At 49.7% G+C, this 19,158-nt stretch overlaps 1 protein-coding gene across 2 annotated transcripts in view; it reads left to right on the top strand.

Moving 5' to 3' along the window:
* The window catches only part of Hk2 (hexokinase 2), a 53,202-nt gene that overhangs the window by 7,382 nt on the left and 26,662 nt on the right, over positions 1–19,158 (top strand). For both annotated transcript variants that reach the window (XM_055596466.1, XM_055596467.1), the window contains exon 2: positions 9,256–9,418. In XM_055596466.1, the coding sequence (XP_055452441.1) occupies positions 9,256–9,418 (163 nt within the window). The remainder of the gene's footprint in view (positions 1–9,255; positions 9,419–19,158) is intronic.

Below are 19,158 nucleotides of genomic sequence, written 5' to 3'. Positions count from 1 at the left end.
GGGATGTCTCAGGCCGCCCTCTAGCTGTATTGCAGAGGAGACACTGTTATGTCATTCAGTTAAAGGTACCAGGTCAGTACTTTGCCCAAGGGCAAGGCAGAAGTCAAACCCAGGCAGGCAGTCTCCCTCCAGAGCCCTTGCACTTACCCTCCAGCACAGAGAAGCCTGGGACAAGTGGAGATGGTTCACTGTTTTATTGGGTTATGAGTCAGGTGTCAGTTGGAAAGGGACCTTTGGAATGATGTCATCCAAGCCCTTTTACAGGAAAGAAGGCAGCTGCGGTGTACTAGGTGATATCCAAACTCCCAGAAGCCTCGAAACTGGAACTCAGCTTCCCCATCACTGTCTCATTTTTGTCAGTGTCTTCCTTGGGTGTGGGTTCCTTTAGAACAAAGTCCTGATTTACTTTGTGGACTGCCACTGTGGGACTCTTTAAACCTATTGCCCCAGAGTAGGCCACCTTTGAGAGTAAAAGCAGCACTGTGTGTAGCCTTGCCATTTCCTCGGGTGTCAACCAAGATGGTCTTGGGCATGTGGGCATGTCTGGGTGTCTTGCCTGTGGTGGGTGTGGTCTTGGGTTGGGTGAGAGTTCTGGGCTGTACTTGCAGCTGAGAGACAGATCCAGAGAATTTGATCTGGCAGGTGGACAGTGGTCACAGACAAGCCTGAGAGAGTAGATGCTCCTTTGAGTCAGGAAGCTGCGAGGCAGACTGTGGTTCCCGGCCTGGGGCTGTCTAGAGAGGGTGAGGTGTGGTTTAGGGAACTGAGCTTAGCAGGCAGATGAACCTGGAGGAAATGGTGTCAGCATCCCAGAGTGAGAGTAATGACCTGAAGAGCAGGGTCAGGCATGGCCTCCTGTCAGTCTGGAGTAGCCAGCTCTTTGTGTTCCTGATGTTGTCATAGCCCCATGTTGGTAACCGTAGCCAAGCCTTCTTGAATACTAACTCATCTTGAGTACTGAGAGCTGCTGGCATCACAAATATGCTCAAGACTTAGTTGGTGCTTGTGGTCTTCTGGGACTCATGAGAATGAGGGACCAATGTCTAGTCAGCCTGGAAATATCTGCACATTCCTCTGAAGCAACTACTCATAGTAGCCAAGTTATCGACACCCTAGATGACCATCAATAGAGAGTGCCTAAAGAAAATATAGATAACTCGTGACTTTTTTTTTTTTTTTTTTTTTGAGACAGGGTTTCTCTGCGCAGCCTTGGCTGTCCTGGACTCCCTTTGTAGACCAGGCTGGCCTCGAACTCACAGAGATCCGCCTGCCTCTGTCTCCCTGAGTGCTGGGATTACAGGTGTGAGCAACCACCCCTGGCAACACATGATATCTTATTCTGCCACTAAGAATGCAGTGATGTCCTTGGAGGAAAATGGATGGAGCTGGAGGTAATCCTGTGACTTGAAATAAGTCAGACTCAAAGATGAATGTCACATTCTCTTGTATGCAGACTCTAGATTTTTTAAAAATGACATGAAAGTGTAAGGGGAACTATTTATGAACAAGAAGGGGCAGGCAGCCCACAGAGGAAGAGGATGCAGGCAGTCCTGATGGGACCTGCTAGGCTAGGGTCAGTCAGACAATAGGGGAGGAGGACTTCGCCTATCAGTGGACTAGGGGAGAGAGACAGGGGAGGAAGAGGGAGGGTGAGACCAGGAGGAGATGAGGGAGGGCTACAACTGGGATACAAAGTGAATAAACTGAAAAAAAAAATTAAAAAGGGGGGAGACCAGCAGAAGTGGGGTGGGCAAGAAAGGCAGTGGGGTTGAATATGAACACTCTTTTTCTTTACTTTTTGATTTTGTTTTGTTATTCTAGACAGGGTTTCACTTGTAGTCCTGGCTACATGCTGTAGTTCTGGAACTCACTCTGCAGACCAGCCTGGGATTAAAGGTGTGCGCCACCATTGCGGTGCAGTCATTTCTTTATATATATATATATATATATATATATATATATATATATATATATATATATATCCTTGAAGTTCTATAATTACACCCTTTCCCCTTTGCTCTTCTCCCTCCAGCCCCTTTGTACCTTCCCTTGCTTTCTTTCTGATTCTTGGCTTTTTTTCTTTTTCTTTCTATTTTCATGCATGTATTTGTATGTGGATATATGTGTGTACAAATGTGTGTACGATAGAAAGATACACCCACTTGAAATCCCAGCACTTAGGTGGCCAGGGCACAGACATTGCCTTTGGCTTGAGGCTAGCCTGGGCTTCAGTCTCAATGCAAGTAAGCAAACAAGTAAGCAAAATGGTTGTAAGCATGTATTTTATTATAGCAAGAGAAACTGCTGTTGTCTGTCACCTTAGGTTTGTAAGCATTTCTTGGCATAGCTGCCTCATGCTGTGGACTGAGCCTCTTGCTGGCAGAGTCTGCTGTCTCCTTTACCCTGCTGTCTTCTGTGCCCAGCCCTGGCACACTTGGGTGCTCAATAAGCAATGTGTAAATGGACCAAGCCAGTGTCCTGGGATCTGCTATCTCCTGCACCACTGCCTCCCTCCGGGATGAAGTATCTAACCTGGGGGCTGGAGACTAGAGGGCCCAGGGTGGGTATCCCCAGTGCCCACCTCCTGGCCCATGGCAAGTGCTGCCGCCTGGTCTGTCTCATTCCATGTGGCCGAGAGCGAGAACTGGCCAAACAGGAAGGCTAGTGACTCACCACTGGGTAACAGGAGCTTGGAGGAGTGGCCTGCGCATTTCCTATTCTTCCACGTTCACCGCACTGCCTCGGGCTCATGAGCAGGCCGTGCGTCAGAGCTGGAGTCTCCCCAAGATGGCAGGGCCGGCGCAGAACCTCCTCTTCTCAAGGAAAGCGTGCAGCACATCTGTTATTTCCCATTGGGTTTAGAAAGCAGGGGCTGCAGCCTACCCTGCGTCCTCTTCCCTGGCTTACGGCTCCCTCCGTTCTCGGAGACACCTGGTCTTCCCTGGACAACTTCATAGCATACCTTTGCTGTCCTCTGCTCAGCCTTGGCCCTCCTGGGAGGAGTCTGAGAGCATTACATATAATTAATGAGGGCATGGGTAGCATTTTCCAGTTTCCCCAGAGTGGACACACCTGTGTCCCAGGTTGGACCGACCACCTGATGTGGGCCTTGCCAGGGACTAGGCTTGTGGTCTGGGAAGCTTCCCCAAGCCTTGGTTTTCTTGTCAAAGGCTGGTAATAAAACGCTGGCAAAGGAAGAATGAAAAAAGAAATGAATTCTTTTGAAAGTGCTGCAAGCATGAGTTGGCACACGGTCAGTGGGCGGCTGTGTATGTCTAGAGGAGGGCGTCCCCAGCTGTCCTCTTGACCCCTCTGATCTCCTGGGTCTCTGGCTCTGCACAGTAGGTAGACTAGGGACGTGGTCATGCTGCCTCCATTTTGTTTCTCCTACTACCTTACACAGGGTCTTTCTGTGTAGCCCAGGCTGGCCCCAAGCTTGAGCTCTTCCTATCTAAGCCTCCCGAGTGCTGTGCATATCAAGTATACATTTTAAATTTTCATTGTATTTATCTAGTGTGTGTGTGTGTGTGTGTGTGTGTGTGTGTGTGTGTGTGTGTGTGTTGTAGTGCATGTTTGGAAGCCAGCATATGGGTCCCTGGGGTCATACTCCAGTTATGCTTGGCAGCAACCTCCTTTACCACCAAGCCATCTTACAAGCCTGGTGTATTTTAAATTATTTTTGTACTGCTGGGGATGAAAGCCAGGGCCCCATGAGTGCCTGGGACAACAGGCCTGTGCCACCAGGCCCAGCCTGCCTAACTTCTTTTTCCCCTGAGACAGGTTTTTCCTGTGTAGCTCGCTTTGTAGACCAGGCTGGCCTTGAACCCATAGAGATCTGCCTGCCTCTGCCTATCTGAGTGCCAGGCATGTGCCACCATGCCCAGCTTCTTCCTAACTTTCTAAACTGAAGTATGATGCACATGAGAAATGAAATACGCATGTAATAATAACCCCATCCATCCAGTATCACCAGAACCAACCCCATTTTCTGGCACCAGTTCCCCTCTCCCACCCTGAAAAGGCTATCACTGTCCCCCCTCCTCCCCCATCCCATTTTTAAAAGTTTTTGTTTTTTGGCAAGCTTCTCACTGTAGCCCAGGCTTGCCTAAGCAAGGATGGCCTTGAACTATCTCCTGATTCCCCTGCCTCCCTGAGTGTCAGGATTACAGGCATGCGCCACTGAACTGGGACTGCCATGGCCTATATCAACATAGACCTGCTTTTGGATTGGTGTGAATGGCCGCCCAGGGTGGCCTGTTCCTACTGCACCTGCTTCTTTCACTGGTCATCTTGTGAGGCACATCTCTGTCCCCGTGGGTGGTAGCCGGTGGCCTGCTCTCCTCCTGTGGGGTACTGCCCCACATTCCCTGTGGTCACTTGCAGGGCCTTCCAAACTGTCCTGTAGGAAGCCAGGCTGGAGCTGAGGCCCGAGACAGCTGACATAGTTGTTTCTTTAGGACAAGAACCTAAGTGTTAAGAAGCCAGAAAGGCCTTGAACTTGAAGCTAATGGTAGGATTGACTTAATGTTCCTCCAGAACCTCTGGAGAGAAAGTTCTGAATATTAATAGAAGTAACCGCAGACTGGAGGCTGGGGGAGGGGCAGCCACCTGTTTGTGGCTCCTGCCATGGGTTTGTTCTGATGGTGTTGAAGCTGGTGCAGTCACTTGCTTTTCCTGTTTGATCACCTCAAGTCACCCTTCTGCCAGGAGGGTGTGTCCTTCAGAGACGACTGGCGAACACTTGGTTATTCGTGTATTATTTATGTTCCTTCTGCTTCCTGAAGAGATTTGGTGATCCAGGTTAGCTTCAGTCAAAGGCTTTCTTGACCAAGGAGTTGAGTGCAGAGCTTTATCCTTCCTGACAATCAAGGCAAAAGGACAGGGCTCTTCTGGAATCAGGATTTTCATTTCACTGGCCAACAGCAGAGAGTCTGGCCAATCTGGCAGCCAGTGTCCTGACACCAAGACCTGCAGGAGATTGCTTGGCCAAGGAAGGATCAGTCAAGAGCATGGCTGCTTTAAAATGCGCCGGTGGTCTTTGTGTGTTTCTTCCTGCCCAAGATTTCTGTTTTGTTTTGATAAGACATGGTCTTGCTGTGTAGCCAAGGCTGACTTCGAACCTGTGATGCTTGTGGCTCAGCCTCCTTAGTGCTGGTGTTACAGATGTGAGCCACTGTACCCGTTCCCTGCTTCCTCCCTCATTTGTGCAGGTCTAGAGTATTGTAAAGGTTGAACGATACTGGCTTCCCTTTCGAATGGGGTTTGCTTTCTTTAGAGCTTGTCCTGGCTCCACCCCCAACTCTGGAGGAAGAGTCATGTCACACTGGTGTCTTGGGAGAAATGAAACTGACCCAAATTGCCCAATGAGGAGGAAGTTCTGATCTCTTCAACCTTGCTGAACTGCTGTCAGCCAGAAGTGCTATCTCCAACACACCCTTGACCTGGGTGGCCTGGAGGCCTTCCCTTCCTGGACTCTAGCTTGCTTTGCTCAGGCCTGTGCCTGTGACCCCCACCACCAGCAAGGAAGCCTTCTGTCTTTTGCCTCTAGTTGAGATAGAGGCGTGAAGGGAAGCACCCTCCTCCATTCCCTACCCCCCCACCCCCAGGCAGGAACCCAACACAGAAAGAGAAGGGGACAATCTGGGGCAGTGAGTCCTGCCTTGTTAAGCCTTGAGTGTGGTTAAGTAGGGTTGAGAATTGTCTGTGGCCCCCTAAGGGTGCCAGTTGGCAGAGAGAATTCTAGAAGAGGAAGGGACAGAAAAGAGGCAGTGGGAGAACTTTTTACTTGACACCTCAATTCTGTCTTGACTGTGGGGGCGCTGTCACACTTCTCCTATGTTACGGAGTCCCACAAGCCTGGATCAATCAGCCCCGGGTTTTCTCGCCCCGGCTCTGATGTCCCGACGTCTGCTCTTCTTGTGTGTGCACATGCAAGCGGACGTGCACTTGGCTGTAGGCCTCACAGGGCACTGTTGAGTGTTGTTTGAAAATCATAATCATTTTATATGTTTTTTTTTGAGACAGTCTCTCCCTGGTTTGGGACTTGTTGATTAGGCTAGGCTGTCTGGCCAGGGAGGCCCAGGGATTCTGTCTCGACCATCAATGTGGGATTCCAGATGTAATGTCATCGTGCCTGGCTTTTTCTTTTCTTCTTATGTGAATGGGTGTTTTGTCTGAATGTTTGTGAAATGCTCATGCCTGGGGCACAGGAGCCCAGGAGAGGGACTGTAGTTACAGACAGTTCTGAACTATCTTGGGGATGCTCGGAATTGAACCCTGGCCCCCTGGAAGAGCAGGCAGTACTCTTAACCACCAAGCCATCTCCAGCCCCCTGGCTGTTTAAAATACAGATTCTTGGGGTGGAACTCAGGCCTTTGTGTTTGTAAGGAAGCACTTTTCCTGAATGAGTTACCTTCAATGCCTGTGGCCTGCTCCTTTGCTTGTTTGTTGTTTTCAGGACAGGCTTTCTCTGTGTAGCCTTGGCTGTCCTGGACTCACTGTGTTAGACCAGGCTGGCTTCGAACTCCCAACGATCTTCCTGCCTCTGCCTCCCTGAGTGTTGGGATTAGAGGTTCGTGCCACCACGCTTGGCTCATAATATATTTTGGTTTTGTCTTTCCCCTTCCTCAGCTCCCAGATCCTCCCCACCTCCTACCCATCCAATTTGTTCTCTATCCTCCCAAAACAAAAAATCAAAATAATAAAAAATTCACAAAACCAGTAAGAAAAAAACCCAAATTATCCCTCCTTCACACACATGAAAAAAACCCAATTACCCCTCCTTCACACACATGCACAAGCTTCTGAAAGCGCCTCATGTGATTCTGGTTTGCAGCCAAGTTTGGGAACTGTTATCTCAAGTGGCAGGATGGAGACCAGGCAGAAGTTATCAGACGCCGGCTGAGCTGTGACTGAAGACCGAGAGTGGAGGGAGGCAGGGGAGGGCGCGGGCTGGCTGGCTTTTGGCCTGAGGTCAGGCGACCGGAGGGTGAGAGAGGCACAGTCGGACGACCTCTTTCTAAGAGCGGATGTGTCTGGGGGCAAATGTGGGAGGATTGAGTTCTGGCACACACCTCGTGCCCACCAGCCGCTGTTCACCAGTGCAGGGCGCCCACCAAGGCAGGAATGGCCACTCGTGACATGCTTAGAAGTTCCACCGAAGAGGGCGGATCTAGTCAGTTGGGGTTAGTGCCGGTGCCGGAAATGTTTGCTGACTGTTAATGGCCACGGTGCCGTTATCATTTTTATCTGCTACCGAAAGGTGATTAGATCTACTGAGCAAAGGGTGACAGGCCTCTTAAAGGACGGCCTTTTAACTTCATTCTTGGAGTTGGGAATGAGAACAATTAGCAATTAAAACCTCTAAGCTGGGGCTGGGGACAGCTCCAAAGTAAAGCACTTACCTGGCAAGCAGAATGATTGCTGGGGAATTTGCTCTCCCCTCCCCCAGACGGGGTTTGTCTGCATAGCTTTGGCTCTTATGGACTCCCTTTGTAGACCAGGCTGGCCTTGAACTCACTTAGATCCGCCTGCCTCTGCCCCTGTGCTGGGATCACAGGCGTGCACCACAAATTTGCTCTTTAGCAACTTAGGAAGTGGCAGAGGGACCCACTACAAGGCCCTGCAGGCTCTGCCCTGCTGTGAGGGATTTTGTCTGCCTCCGTGGTAATGGTGGAAAGGGGTTGTTTGAGAGATTTCTGGGTCTCTCCTCTCCCTGGAAATAATAAAGCAGGGGCTCTAGTTCTGCCACGTTTCACATTTGTGGCAACCTCCAGAAGAGGATCAGCTGCCTCCTTGAGCTGTCTCTGAGGGAGGGTTCCTGGACTATGTGCTCTGATAGTCTCTCTTCAGAAGTCAGCTGTTAGGCAGCCCCACATCACAAGAGTAAATGACTACTGTCTCCTAGCCATGGTGTTCAGTCAGTTAGAGTTAAATGCCTGTTGGGTGGCTTTAAACTGGAAAGCATTTTTTTTTTCTCCTGAATTGTGGATTAGGTATGGGGCAAGAAAAAGCTGAGTCCTTGAACTAGCGTGGGAGGCCTGACTTGTCTTCAGGGCTGGCGGGACGGGTGCTTGTGCAGTTTCAGCTGTCCTTAGGGAAGACAGCTTGGACAGATACCTGAGAAAGAATGCCACAAAGAGCAGAGACCTGCCGAGTTGCTAGGAGGTGGGCAGAGGCTGGCTTAGGTGGGGTTTAGGATATTTAATGGTTTCTTAGTCACTCAGGGCTCTATTGCTGTGAAGAGACCACGACCAAGGTAACTCTTAAAAAGAAAGCCTTTAATTGAGGACTTGCTTACTGTTTCAGAGGTTTAGTCCATTATTGTGGTGATAATCAGGCACTGTGCTTGGGCGGTAGAATTAGGGAAAAGGGAGAGAGAGAGGGAGAGTCTGGGCCCCCCACCTACAAGGCTTCACCTACTCCAACAAGGCTATACTTCCTAATCCCCCACTCCCTGGTGACTAAGCATTCCAGTGTCTGACCCTATGGGGGCCATTCTTACTCAAACCACCACGACAGGAAACACCTAACAGATTTTAAATGGAGGAACTATAGAGTCTGGGGGTTGGAAAAGTGATGGAAGAGTTAAAGACAGAACTGAAGATTGTGTGAAAACTGGGGAGGAGGTGATGGCTGCTGGCCCTGGGGCAGGGAGGGATGGGGTTGACACGACTGGCCATGTGAGGTTCAGGCCAGTTTGGGCAGCAAGAGGAGAGGCTGTGAGTCTCTGCTACAGGATGCTATTACTGAGTGTCCTAATTTAGCTTCATTGAAAATTAGCTCTCCTCTTGCCCAGTTGTCCTCCTCTAGTTCTCTATTCTCTAGGAATGAACTTAACCTTGGGTTTTTGTTTTGTTTTGTTTTGATCAGTCTCCCGTAAGCCTAAATTGGCCTTATGTGTCAGGAGGATGGCTTTGAACTGTGTCTTCTGCCTCCCAAGTGTTGGAATTTGGGAGCTCACCAGGCCCAGCAGGTTTTGTTGGGCTGCTTTGTTTCTGTGCTGCTGGGGTTCAGCTAGACTCTTGTCCATGCTGGAAGAGCTCCTCCACAGGGGGTGCACTTGCCACCTGGAGAACAAAAAAGACAGCTTTGCTGTGTTGCTCAGGCCGCCCTGAAACTCGCAACCCACCAGCCTCAGCCTCAGCCACCTGAATGCTTGGGTTGCAAGCCTGCGTTTCCTGAAGGGCTGAGTGATGCCTGACGGCAACCGTGTAGTGTATATTGTAATTCATTTAACCTATTCTCCCCTTTCAGGTTGACCAGTATCTCTACCACATGCGTCTCTCAGATGAGACCCTTCTGGAGATTTCTAGGCGGTTCCGGAAGGAAATGGAGAAAGGACTTGGAGCCACCACGCACCCCACTGCAGCTGTGAAAATGCTGCCCACATTCGTGAGGTCCACTCCGGATGGGACAGGTACTGTGTGGGTGGGCTCCAGGGAGGGTCTCTGGACTGAACACAGAGAACTAGTCTTAGTCAAGGTCCCTTGGTTTCACCTTTAAAGGCCAACGCAGACTGCTGCAAACACTGGGAGTTGCGAGGAAGGCTGTGGGATGGGGTGACATCCGACAGCTTGGACAGCCAGAGTGAAAACTCTTTGTCAGTCAGTCCTCACTGGGCACTGCTGACAGCCATTTGTTTCTGCTCATGTGCTGAGCAAGGCTTCTTGATTGAGTTTGGGTTTCCCAGTCCCACACAGATAGCACGGCTGGTGGTTGGCCATGGCAGCCGTGGTTGGTGGATGTGGTAAAGTCCCTGCTGCAGGCGCGGCTGGTATACCCTGCCCTCCACCTAGGGGCAGGCTTCTCTCCCAGAGGCCCTTCACGATATAACCTGACACCTTAGTTCTGACGCCCCCTTTTCCCCCTTCTTGCCCTCCCTCTCCTTGCACTCACCCTCTAAGCTCACACTCCCCTTCCCCTTCCCTCTCCCGTACCCCAGCGCCATTTCTGGTGTTTAGATTATTTCATTAGCCCCATGAAAAACTAACTTAAGTAAACTGGAAAAAAATGTGAAGGGCCATTGTATATATTCCAGTAAAACTTTTAAAAAAATATTTGTTTTATTTTTATGTGTATATGTTTTGCCTGTGTGTGTTTCTGTATACCACATAGGTGTCTGCCTGCAGAGGCCAGAAGAGGGCATCAGATCCGCTGGAACTGGAGTTACAGATGGTTGTGAGCTGCCATGTGCTGGGAATCGAATCCTCTGGAAGAGCAGCCATTGCTCTTGACTGCTGAGCCATCTCTTCAGTCCCTAAGACTGAAATAAGCTGTTGATTGAGCTTTGTTTAATCTCCTATTTGGATACTCTCTCTTATGATTCCACCAAGCAAGAGATTGACATTGGAAAGATAGTGTAATTTGACTTTTTGGGGAGACAAACATCCATCCAGTCTTGTGAGCCAGTGAGTTTATTGGGGCCACTTACAGGAACATGGGGGGCCGCTTGTGAAAGCTTTGTTTTTACAGCTCCCTGCCCAACGTGCAGGTGGCTGCAGTCTCCTCCCACAGCATTTGCTACTGTTGGTATAGCCTTGGGGAGGGTCTTCCCATTGCCTTCCTGAGCCCTGTGCCCACCAGCCACCTCCCAGGAGCAAACCTTCTAACTGTAAAGGAAATAACCACACAATGGAGGGGTGAAGACTAGATCCCAGAAGGCCTTGCATGGGAGCGTGGCATGCTGACTCTTCCTCTGTTGATGTGGTGGAAAGGATGAAGTTTCTGGGGGGCGTGGACAGAATATTCGTTCCCGTGTTAGTTCATCAGCACGGGTTGGGTGTCTGGGAGACGTGGTGTCGCGGTGACATCATGTTCTAGATCGGCACTTGTGAGGCCCATAAAAGGTGGGAGTACTGGCATATTCTCTTTTTCTGGGGAGCAGGGGAGAGAGCTCAGGCCAGCGGAAGAATCAAGGAGCAGTGGGGCTGAGCGGCCGGCCTGGGGCCAGTACATTTGAGTTCCATGGAGGCCGTGCAGGGTTCGGGCTGTGCGAGCCAGCGTGTGTTGATGCGTGACCCTGGACCTCCGCGTGCCCTTGAGGACCACCATAGAGAGTCTCTGGGATCTGGTTTAGCGAGGCTTTGTACAGTTCCTAAAATAAGAATATTTGCTGAAGCCTTGTGACCTGGCTGGCCCCAGCACTGAGCATGTGTCCTTGCTCAGGGTCATCCATGGAATGTGTGTGTTCCCAGACCTTCAAAGAGCCCCTTGAAGTGGGGGAGAGGCCCTTGGGAGTTCTGCTGTGCACACCAGATCAGCATGTTCACCGTTCTTCTGTCTCGTTCTGACTGGAAACCGTGCCTGCGCCTATGTTTTAGTTTGACATTCTGATGAATGTATTGACTTCTGGAGGATAGCCTGTATTTCTCTAAGTGAGCACCTACATGTGTTAATTAATTTTTAAAGATTTATTTAATTTTGTGTATCTGAGTGTTTTGCTTGCATGCCTGTTGCTATGTCCATGCTAAGAGCCATGAGAGGTCAGAACAGGGCATTGGGTCCACTGGAACCAGAGTTACACGCTGGGTGGGAACCACCACGTGGGCATTGGGAATGGATCCTGGCTCCTCTGTAAGAGCAGTAAGTGCTTATAATTGCTGAGCCACCACCTTAGCCCTGGTTTATTTACATAAGCAAAAATTCTCCGAGGTGTATGTATGTATTTATTGTATGTGTGTGTGTGTGCACGCGCGCGCGCGTGCACTTGAGTGAGTGTGGAGGTCAGCGTGCTGTGGTTGCTCTTTCTGCCTCCTACCATGTGCGTCCTGGGGATGGAACTTGGTTTGTCAGGCTTTGCAGCAAGTACCAGTACTTTGAAGCCATCTCACCAGCCCTTAAGAAAGGTTTTTATCCTTCTACTTAGAATATGAGGCTTGGATGTTCAAATAATTTGCCCAAGTTCGCACAACTAATGACAGGCTGAGCCAGGAGTCAAACATGAATATGCCAAAGATGCCAGGTATGTGAGTGTGCCTGTGTGCCTCTGTGTGTGTGTGTGTGTGTGTGTGTGTGTGTGTGTGTGTGTGTGCGCGCCTCTGTGTGTGTGTGTGGCTCTGGGGCCCTTAGCAAGTGCCCGACTAAAGCTTTTGAAATAAGTTGGGCCGGTGGTCTAGGTTGTATGACAGACAGGTGACAAGTGTTGTATGTATATATGACACTTTCAACTCTATACCTTGAAGAGGTTCCCACGTTCCCAGCGCTGCCTATAATGCCACCATGTTGGAAATGCGCCTTTGCCTGAAGGGATACTGCACAGCACCTTAGGTAAGTGGGCATGCTTAAGTACGGATCGCACAGGATGATGAGTCGGGAGAATACCTGTAAGCCCCTAGTCGTGGGATGCGAATGAAACTCACATCCCTGAAAGCATCCTTGGGCTGGGTGTGGTCACTGAGAGAGGAGCTGGACTGTGTACAGATAGCAGATAGTCCTGTGCGAAAACCCCTCAAAAGGAAACTCAGTTTACAGAGAGCAGTCGCCTGGCAGGCAGGTGGTGGGGCAGGGATTTCCACGCAGTCAGCTCCGAGCCAGTGCCATCCCTGAAGTGCGCCACCAACGGCATGTTTCATTTGCCACGCACCTCCCACATGCCTAGCACAATGCCTTCATTCTTCTTTTGGGAGCCTGGCTCAGTTTGATCCAGAAAGTCCTCAGCAAGGTTCAGTGACCTCTGAGGCGGTGGAGTGCCAAGCTCCTGCGTCCTACCTTTGAAGACTGAGCCTTGTCCTCAGGGAGATAAAGCTTACGTAGATGAGACAGTTAGAGAGTCATATAACGCAAGCGTGAGGCCGAGACAAAGGGAGACCAGCTTGGTGATAGGCTGTGTGCAAACTGCCCGCAGCCCCTTATCTTGGTTGCTGTGTATTAGACCAGCATTTGTGCCGAGGAGGTCTGAGTCAACAGCGAGCACACAAGCAAGTTAATAAGAGTTTATGAGGTGCAGACAATCTCAGCAAAGACCGTACTGATAGCCTCCACAGAGTGGGTGGCGTTGGTGTATGCATGTTGGGCACTGGGTCAAACAAACGCTTGATCGTTGTTGTATTGAATTTTTTTCTTTTTAAAGGTAGGGTCTCACAGTCCCTGCAGTCCCCAGAGGCCACTGGCAGGGACCACCGCTGTGGAACGGGCATGGTTAGGCCCCTTTCTTGGGGAGCATGGAATGTCACAGGGCCAGTTCAGAGACTGAATGTCAAAGTCTACTTGTGTATTCTCGAGTGACCTGACCATTTGCTGCTTCTGGCACTGGGTGGCCAGGAAGGACTGGGAATCCTCTGTGACCCCAGAGCAGCCCTTAACCAGCTGTCTAGGTTTGCTCTACTCTTCAGAAGGACCCGGGTTCATCTCCCAGTACCCACAGCAGACAGCTGTGTGTAACTAAAGTTCCATGGGATCTGATACCCTCACACCAACTAATGCACATAAAGTAAAATTAAATAAATTATACATACCATTCCTCTTCTAAACTGGGGCAGTCCTATCCAGGAGGATGACCCCTTATCTGGCCTTTACTGCTGCTTGGCTGGGCTATCATGTAATGCTCTAGTCATCTCCTTGGCCCAATAGTCATCCATCCCCTACGGTGCTGTTCACACTCAAGCCTTTTGAAGACACAATCTGACCTTGGGAACAAGAGTCTTTGACAGTGCAACTCGCTAGGGGCTCGCGGCACCATTTGCTTCAGCTCTATGCTATAGCTCCTTTTGACACGACCTGGTTTTGGCAGCTATAAATTGGTGCCATCTTATGCCAGACCAGTGTCCTGACGTGCTCACACTTAAACATGCCATGAACTTCCACGTTAGGCTACCATTTTCCCCCATCTGGCAGATTCACACTAAGCCCTGTTGCCTGTGCCTGGAAGGTATTCTTTCATGAGCAGAAATGATCCGTTTATACCGTTCCCCTTCCTCCCCACTGTTCCCCTTCCTCCCGGTTGAGTCAGTGGCCGGGTTGCGATCAGCAACTGTGGAGATTTTAGGAGCTGTCTCCCATGCTCACTGTTGAAGCAGCTAATGGCAGGGAAATATTTGATCCACAGACTTATGATGGATTTAGTTTTTTACTCTTTTCTCTCTCTTTATTTTATTTCATTTTGTGTCTATTTTTTAAGACTAAGTATCCCTGGCTGGCCTGGAATACATATGCTATGTAGATCATGCTGTTCTTGAACTCATAGAGATCTGCCTCTGCCTCTTGAGTGCTGGGATTATAGGCGCAGACTCCAGTCCCTTCTATTTTTAAATTATGAATATGTGTGCACATGAGTGCAGTGCTCTGGGAGGCCACAAGAGGGTGTCAGATTCCTGGAGCTGAAGTTAAAGGCAGTTGTGAGCCGCACAGTGTGGATGCTGGGGACTAAAAAAGTTACTTGGAAGAGAACAGTACATGCCTATAACCAATGAGCCACCTCTCTGACCCTTTGGGGTTTGTTTTGTTTTTAACTTTCAAAAAAAAGTTTTTTGTTTGATTGTATTTTTGTTGTTTGTTTTGTTCTTAAAGACAGGGTTTCTCTATCTAGCCTTGTCTGTCCTGGACTCCCTTTGTAGACCAAGCTGGCCTCAAACTCACAGAGAATCCGCCTTCCTCTCTGCCTCCCCAAGTGCTGGGATTACACGTGTGCACCACTGTGCCCAGCTTCAATATGTTTTAATCATACCCTTTATATACCAATTACTGTATAGTCTAAAGTGAGAAAGTAAGTGAAAAGTAGAAAACACAGGTGATGCCTTCGCCTTGGTGGTGTAACAGGTTGTTCATTGCCTCAGATCAGTGACGAAGAGGATGGAGAGTCTAAACAGGCTAAGCCATTGGAAGCAGGGCTGGCTAGTGAAGATGGGCCAGGTCCAGTGTCGAGCTAGGGGCTGCAGTGATGGCCACCTGTTTTTAATGTTAGAGTAGTGTGTTTCAGCTGGGTATGGTGGCTCATACCTGTAATCCCAGCACTCAGGGCCTTGTGGGGAGGTGCTGAAGCAGGAGGATTACCATGATTTTTAGGCCTCAATCTCAAAAACCCAAAACCAGTGAGATGACTCCGTACATAAAGGCAGCCAAGTTCAACAACGTGAGTTCGATTCCCGGGGCCAGCACAGTGGAAGGAGCAGACAGACAGACTTCCACAAGGTGTCCCATGGAGGCCACACCCGCACAACGTAATAAATGTAAAACAAACAAAACAAACATTTCTTATTTTTGTGGATGCACCTTGGTCCTAATGAAATGGTGCAAAACTCTACAGAAGAAACAGATCGAGAAGAAATGAAAAGAAGGATGGGGAGGAAGAGGGAGGCAGGGTGGGACCAGGAGGAGATGAGGGAGAGGCCTACAACTGGGATACAAAGTGAATAAATTGTAAATAATAAAAATAATAATAATAAAAAAGAAAAACCTGGAGGCAAGGGCTGCTTAGGAGGTGAGCTGTGTTAGCCTTCCCCTAACCCTTGCTGCACACAGACCTTTGTCGCCTTCAAGCTTGCCTAGCCCCACGGGAGTTGTGTAGGATGCCCCTTGTCTAGAAGGGGTTCCCAGAACCCATCATTTCTGAGTAGCCTTTTAATTACCTGCTGCTGGGGCTTAGGACAGGACACTGCCGTTTCTCAGCATGCTTGCCTCAGAGGAATGGGCAAGGCAGCTTCGAAATACAAGGCTGTCACCTTTTTATTGCAAGGCACTCTTAGCAGGGCTGGCTGGCCTACCGAGCTGACCGCCTGACGGGAGGAGCAGGTGGCGATCTATTTTAATTAGTGGCAAGGACCTAATGGTTCAAAATAGACCCTGCTGGAACATTCACCTTACCCTTGGCCCTTAACCTTAAAAACAAAACAAAGCATGCGCACACACACACATACACACACACACACAAAACTGAAAAAAAAAAAAAGAAAACCAAGAACTTAGATGCCATGAGGTACCAGGTCACCTCAGAAGTTTTTAAACAAGCCTGGAGTAGTGATGAATCAGTTACTGACGTCATGTTTCTCACCCAGGTGAGAAATGGCAGCCAACTGCCCTTTCAGTGCCCAGTCTCTGTCTGTGACAGGTTGAGTTCCCAGGGGATATCTGAACCCTTTATCTCCCCGACCTTATGTATCTGATAAGAGTCAAACTGAAAGTGGCCTTCTGGTTGTGTGGTTTTACACACACTCTTGGCGTTGGAAGTGAGGGATTCCCTACTTGAGGGTTGACAGCTTCCCAGTGCTCACTTGTTGCTCACCATGGCAAAACCCTTTTGGCTAGCCAGCCCTGGCTCTGAATCTTTGCCCTGATCAAAGGCATGTGCCAATACTCTCACATTTTTAATTTTGTATTACGTGTGTGTGTGTGTGTGTGTGTGTGTGTGTGTGTGTGTGTGTGTGTGATGGGAAGTGAGTCAGCAAGAGTGGCTGGAGGGAGCAGCTTCACCCTTCCCTGTTGGTAAGGGCGCCACAACCCTGTCCTTCTGTCACTAGTATTTAAGCTGTGGACAGAAGTATTTTCAGATTTATTTTTTTGTTCATTATTGCTTGTGTCTGGGTGTTTTTAAATGACGAGCATCGTCTTCAGAGAGGCCTGTGGAGTCGGGGAGGTGGGTACAGAGGTTTGTATGGTGACAGGAGAGGACGGGCTTCTTTTGTGCACAGGCATCAACAAAGGACCTGCCACTCTTCACCCTCTCACTCGCCTCCATCCCTCCATTCAGTATGGAAGCTCTAGCTTCTCAAGAGATGAGCCGGGTTTCCTGGTAGAGATGAGGGTGTCTTTGCTTTCTTTCTCACTACTCTGGTTTCCAGGAATGAGAGCATGAAGAGGAAGGTGTGGCCCAGAAGGCCGGACACAGGCTTAGAGTCAGAAGCCTTGCATCAAACCCTAGCCCTCTTTCACCCCTTTGTGACCTGAGCCAAATGATTCAGCTTTAGAGGCATCACTTCCTGCATGGAGGGCTTGGGGGAGGGGCTGTGGGAAGGGTGCTGTTGCCTCCAGGTTTTACACTCTTGGCATGTAAGTGAAGGGTTCCCTTTTGAGGGTTCACAGCTTTCCAGGTCAGAGGCAAACTTGCAGGAGTATGTTCTCTTCTTCCATCCTCTGGGTTCCAGGAATCAAACTCAGGCTGTCAGACTTGGTGGCAGTGAGCCCACTCATCAGTTCTCATTTTAATTTTTATAAAGTGAAAGTTTTGATCCAGTGATAACAACATGCTTAACAGTATGAAAGAAATCAACAGGCATGACCTTCTCAGAAAACCCTTATAGTTGCCAGTCAGACACCCTATGTAATGAGTGAAGCATTGGTGAACAGATTCAATATGAGGTAGTGGAATAAGCTGCCTCAAATGCCACCTGTAGTTACTTAGGGGCGGATTCTCTGTAGAGCTTTTTATTTTATTTATTTTATTTTGAGGTAGGGTCCCTGACTCCCGACTGTCCCAGAATTCACTACTTGAACCAGGCTGTCTCTGCCTGCCTCTGCCTCCCCATTAAGCCCAGCTTGAAGTCTGTCCTCATTCATTTGCATGTACGCCCACCGTGCGCATGTGCACTGTGGGACACAGAGCCTGCGGATGCTGGAAGGTGTCTGGTCCCTTACAGCTGGAGCGGCAGGGGGCTGCCTCAGCTTCTCTGGAAGAGCAGTGCTCCATTAACCCCCAAGCCTTCTCTTCAACTCTGGTTGTGATTTCTTTCTTTTTTAAAAATTATTTATTACAGATTTATTTATCATGTATACGATGTTCTGTCTGCATGTACGCCTGCACTCCAGAAGAGGACACTAGATCTCATTATAGATGGTTGGGAGCCACCATGTGGTTGCTGAGAATTGAACTTAGGACCTCTGGAAGACCAGTCAGTGCTCTTAAACCTCTGAGTCATCTCTCCAGACCCTCCTTCTCAGCCAGCACATACCTGAAATCCCAGCACCGGGGGAGGCAGAGGCAGGCAGATATCTGTGAGTTCAAGGCCAGCCTGGTCTACAAAGTGAGTCCAGGGCAGCCAAGGCTACACAGAGAAACTCTGTCTCAAAAACCCAAACCAAACAAAAAGAAACCTCCTTCTCCCGCGTTGGACTGAAGCTCACTATGTAGCTGAGGCTAACTCCTGTCTCAGTCTCCTAAGTGGGATACGGGAGCGGATCTCCACGCTGTGCTGAGAAGCTGCTCAGGGCACGTTCCTCAGAAGCTTTCTCCTGCCCACAGCTGCTTCTTCACACGCTCCCGTGAGCTCTGTTCTGGGATTAGGAATGTCTTGGAAGGATCCCGGTGGAGGTAGGGCTTGAGCTATAACTAGTAGTATATTGATTCAGAGTGGCCAACAAGAGCTGGGAGGAGACCTTTCAGACCAAGGAGTGATAATGAAGGATGACAAGGACAGTGGCATTTACTGACAGCCATCTGTGTGTTCATACATTCATACGTAACCTGTGTTCCCATTTCTTCAAAAACCCATGAGGACTGTGGCAAGCAGCACTAGAGGTGGTGAGGCGGCTACGTGTGCAGAGAGCCTCTTGATGTGCCCAGGCCGCTGCTGAGCCAGAATTCATGAGTCCTGGCCACCACATGGAAAGTCTGTCACTTCTGATCTGTGGGAGATGGGTATGAGCGATGTAGAGACTGGGGCTGAAGAAGCGTCCCATCATTGCCTTGTGGGGTCACCCTAGGATTTCAGGAGTCACTGCGTGGTGCTGTGAACTCAGAGAGGGTCCCGTCCTTGGGGTCATGAACGGGTGCTGAGGAGTCGCTGAGGAGGGAGGTGTGTTCTGAAGGAATGGTGAGCGACCCTCGGTTCCCAGCAGCACTCTTATTACTTACAGTCCCCTTTAGTCCGCCAGAAAATACGGCCGAATCACATTCCTGATGGAGCCGCGCTGGGCTGAATCCAGCTGGGCTGGTCTTGGATGATAACCAACCAGAGGCAGTGCCGGCCACCTCTGTCCCCCACGGTCACTGATTCAGCGCATCGTGTGTCCTGGGCCTCAAAGTGCTGATGAGGCAGCTCAGCCTTGATTTTTCTTTCATCCCCCTGACAACCACCACATAGCGTTTCCTAGAATCTGGCTGAGGCCCCATGGCCGGTGGAGCTTCAGTACTCCAGTGTCCAGAAAAGTCATCTGAGGCCACGAGGAGGGGGTGGGCAGTCTCCCCCAGGCAAGGCTTTCGTAAGCCTTGCGTGAACTGGCTTCTGGCAT

Source organism: Psammomys obesus, unplaced genomic scaffold (assembly GCF_907164565.1).
Source record: "Psammomys obesus unplaced genomic scaffold, mPsaObe1.curated_primary_1811, whole genome shotgun sequence".
NCBI classification, from domain to species: domain Eukaryota; kingdom Metazoa; phylum Chordata; class Mammalia; order Rodentia; family Muridae; genus Psammomys; species Psammomys obesus.
The sequence above is the reverse complement of the archived record's forward strand: the minus strand, read 5'-3'. Positions and strand labels throughout refer to the sequence as shown.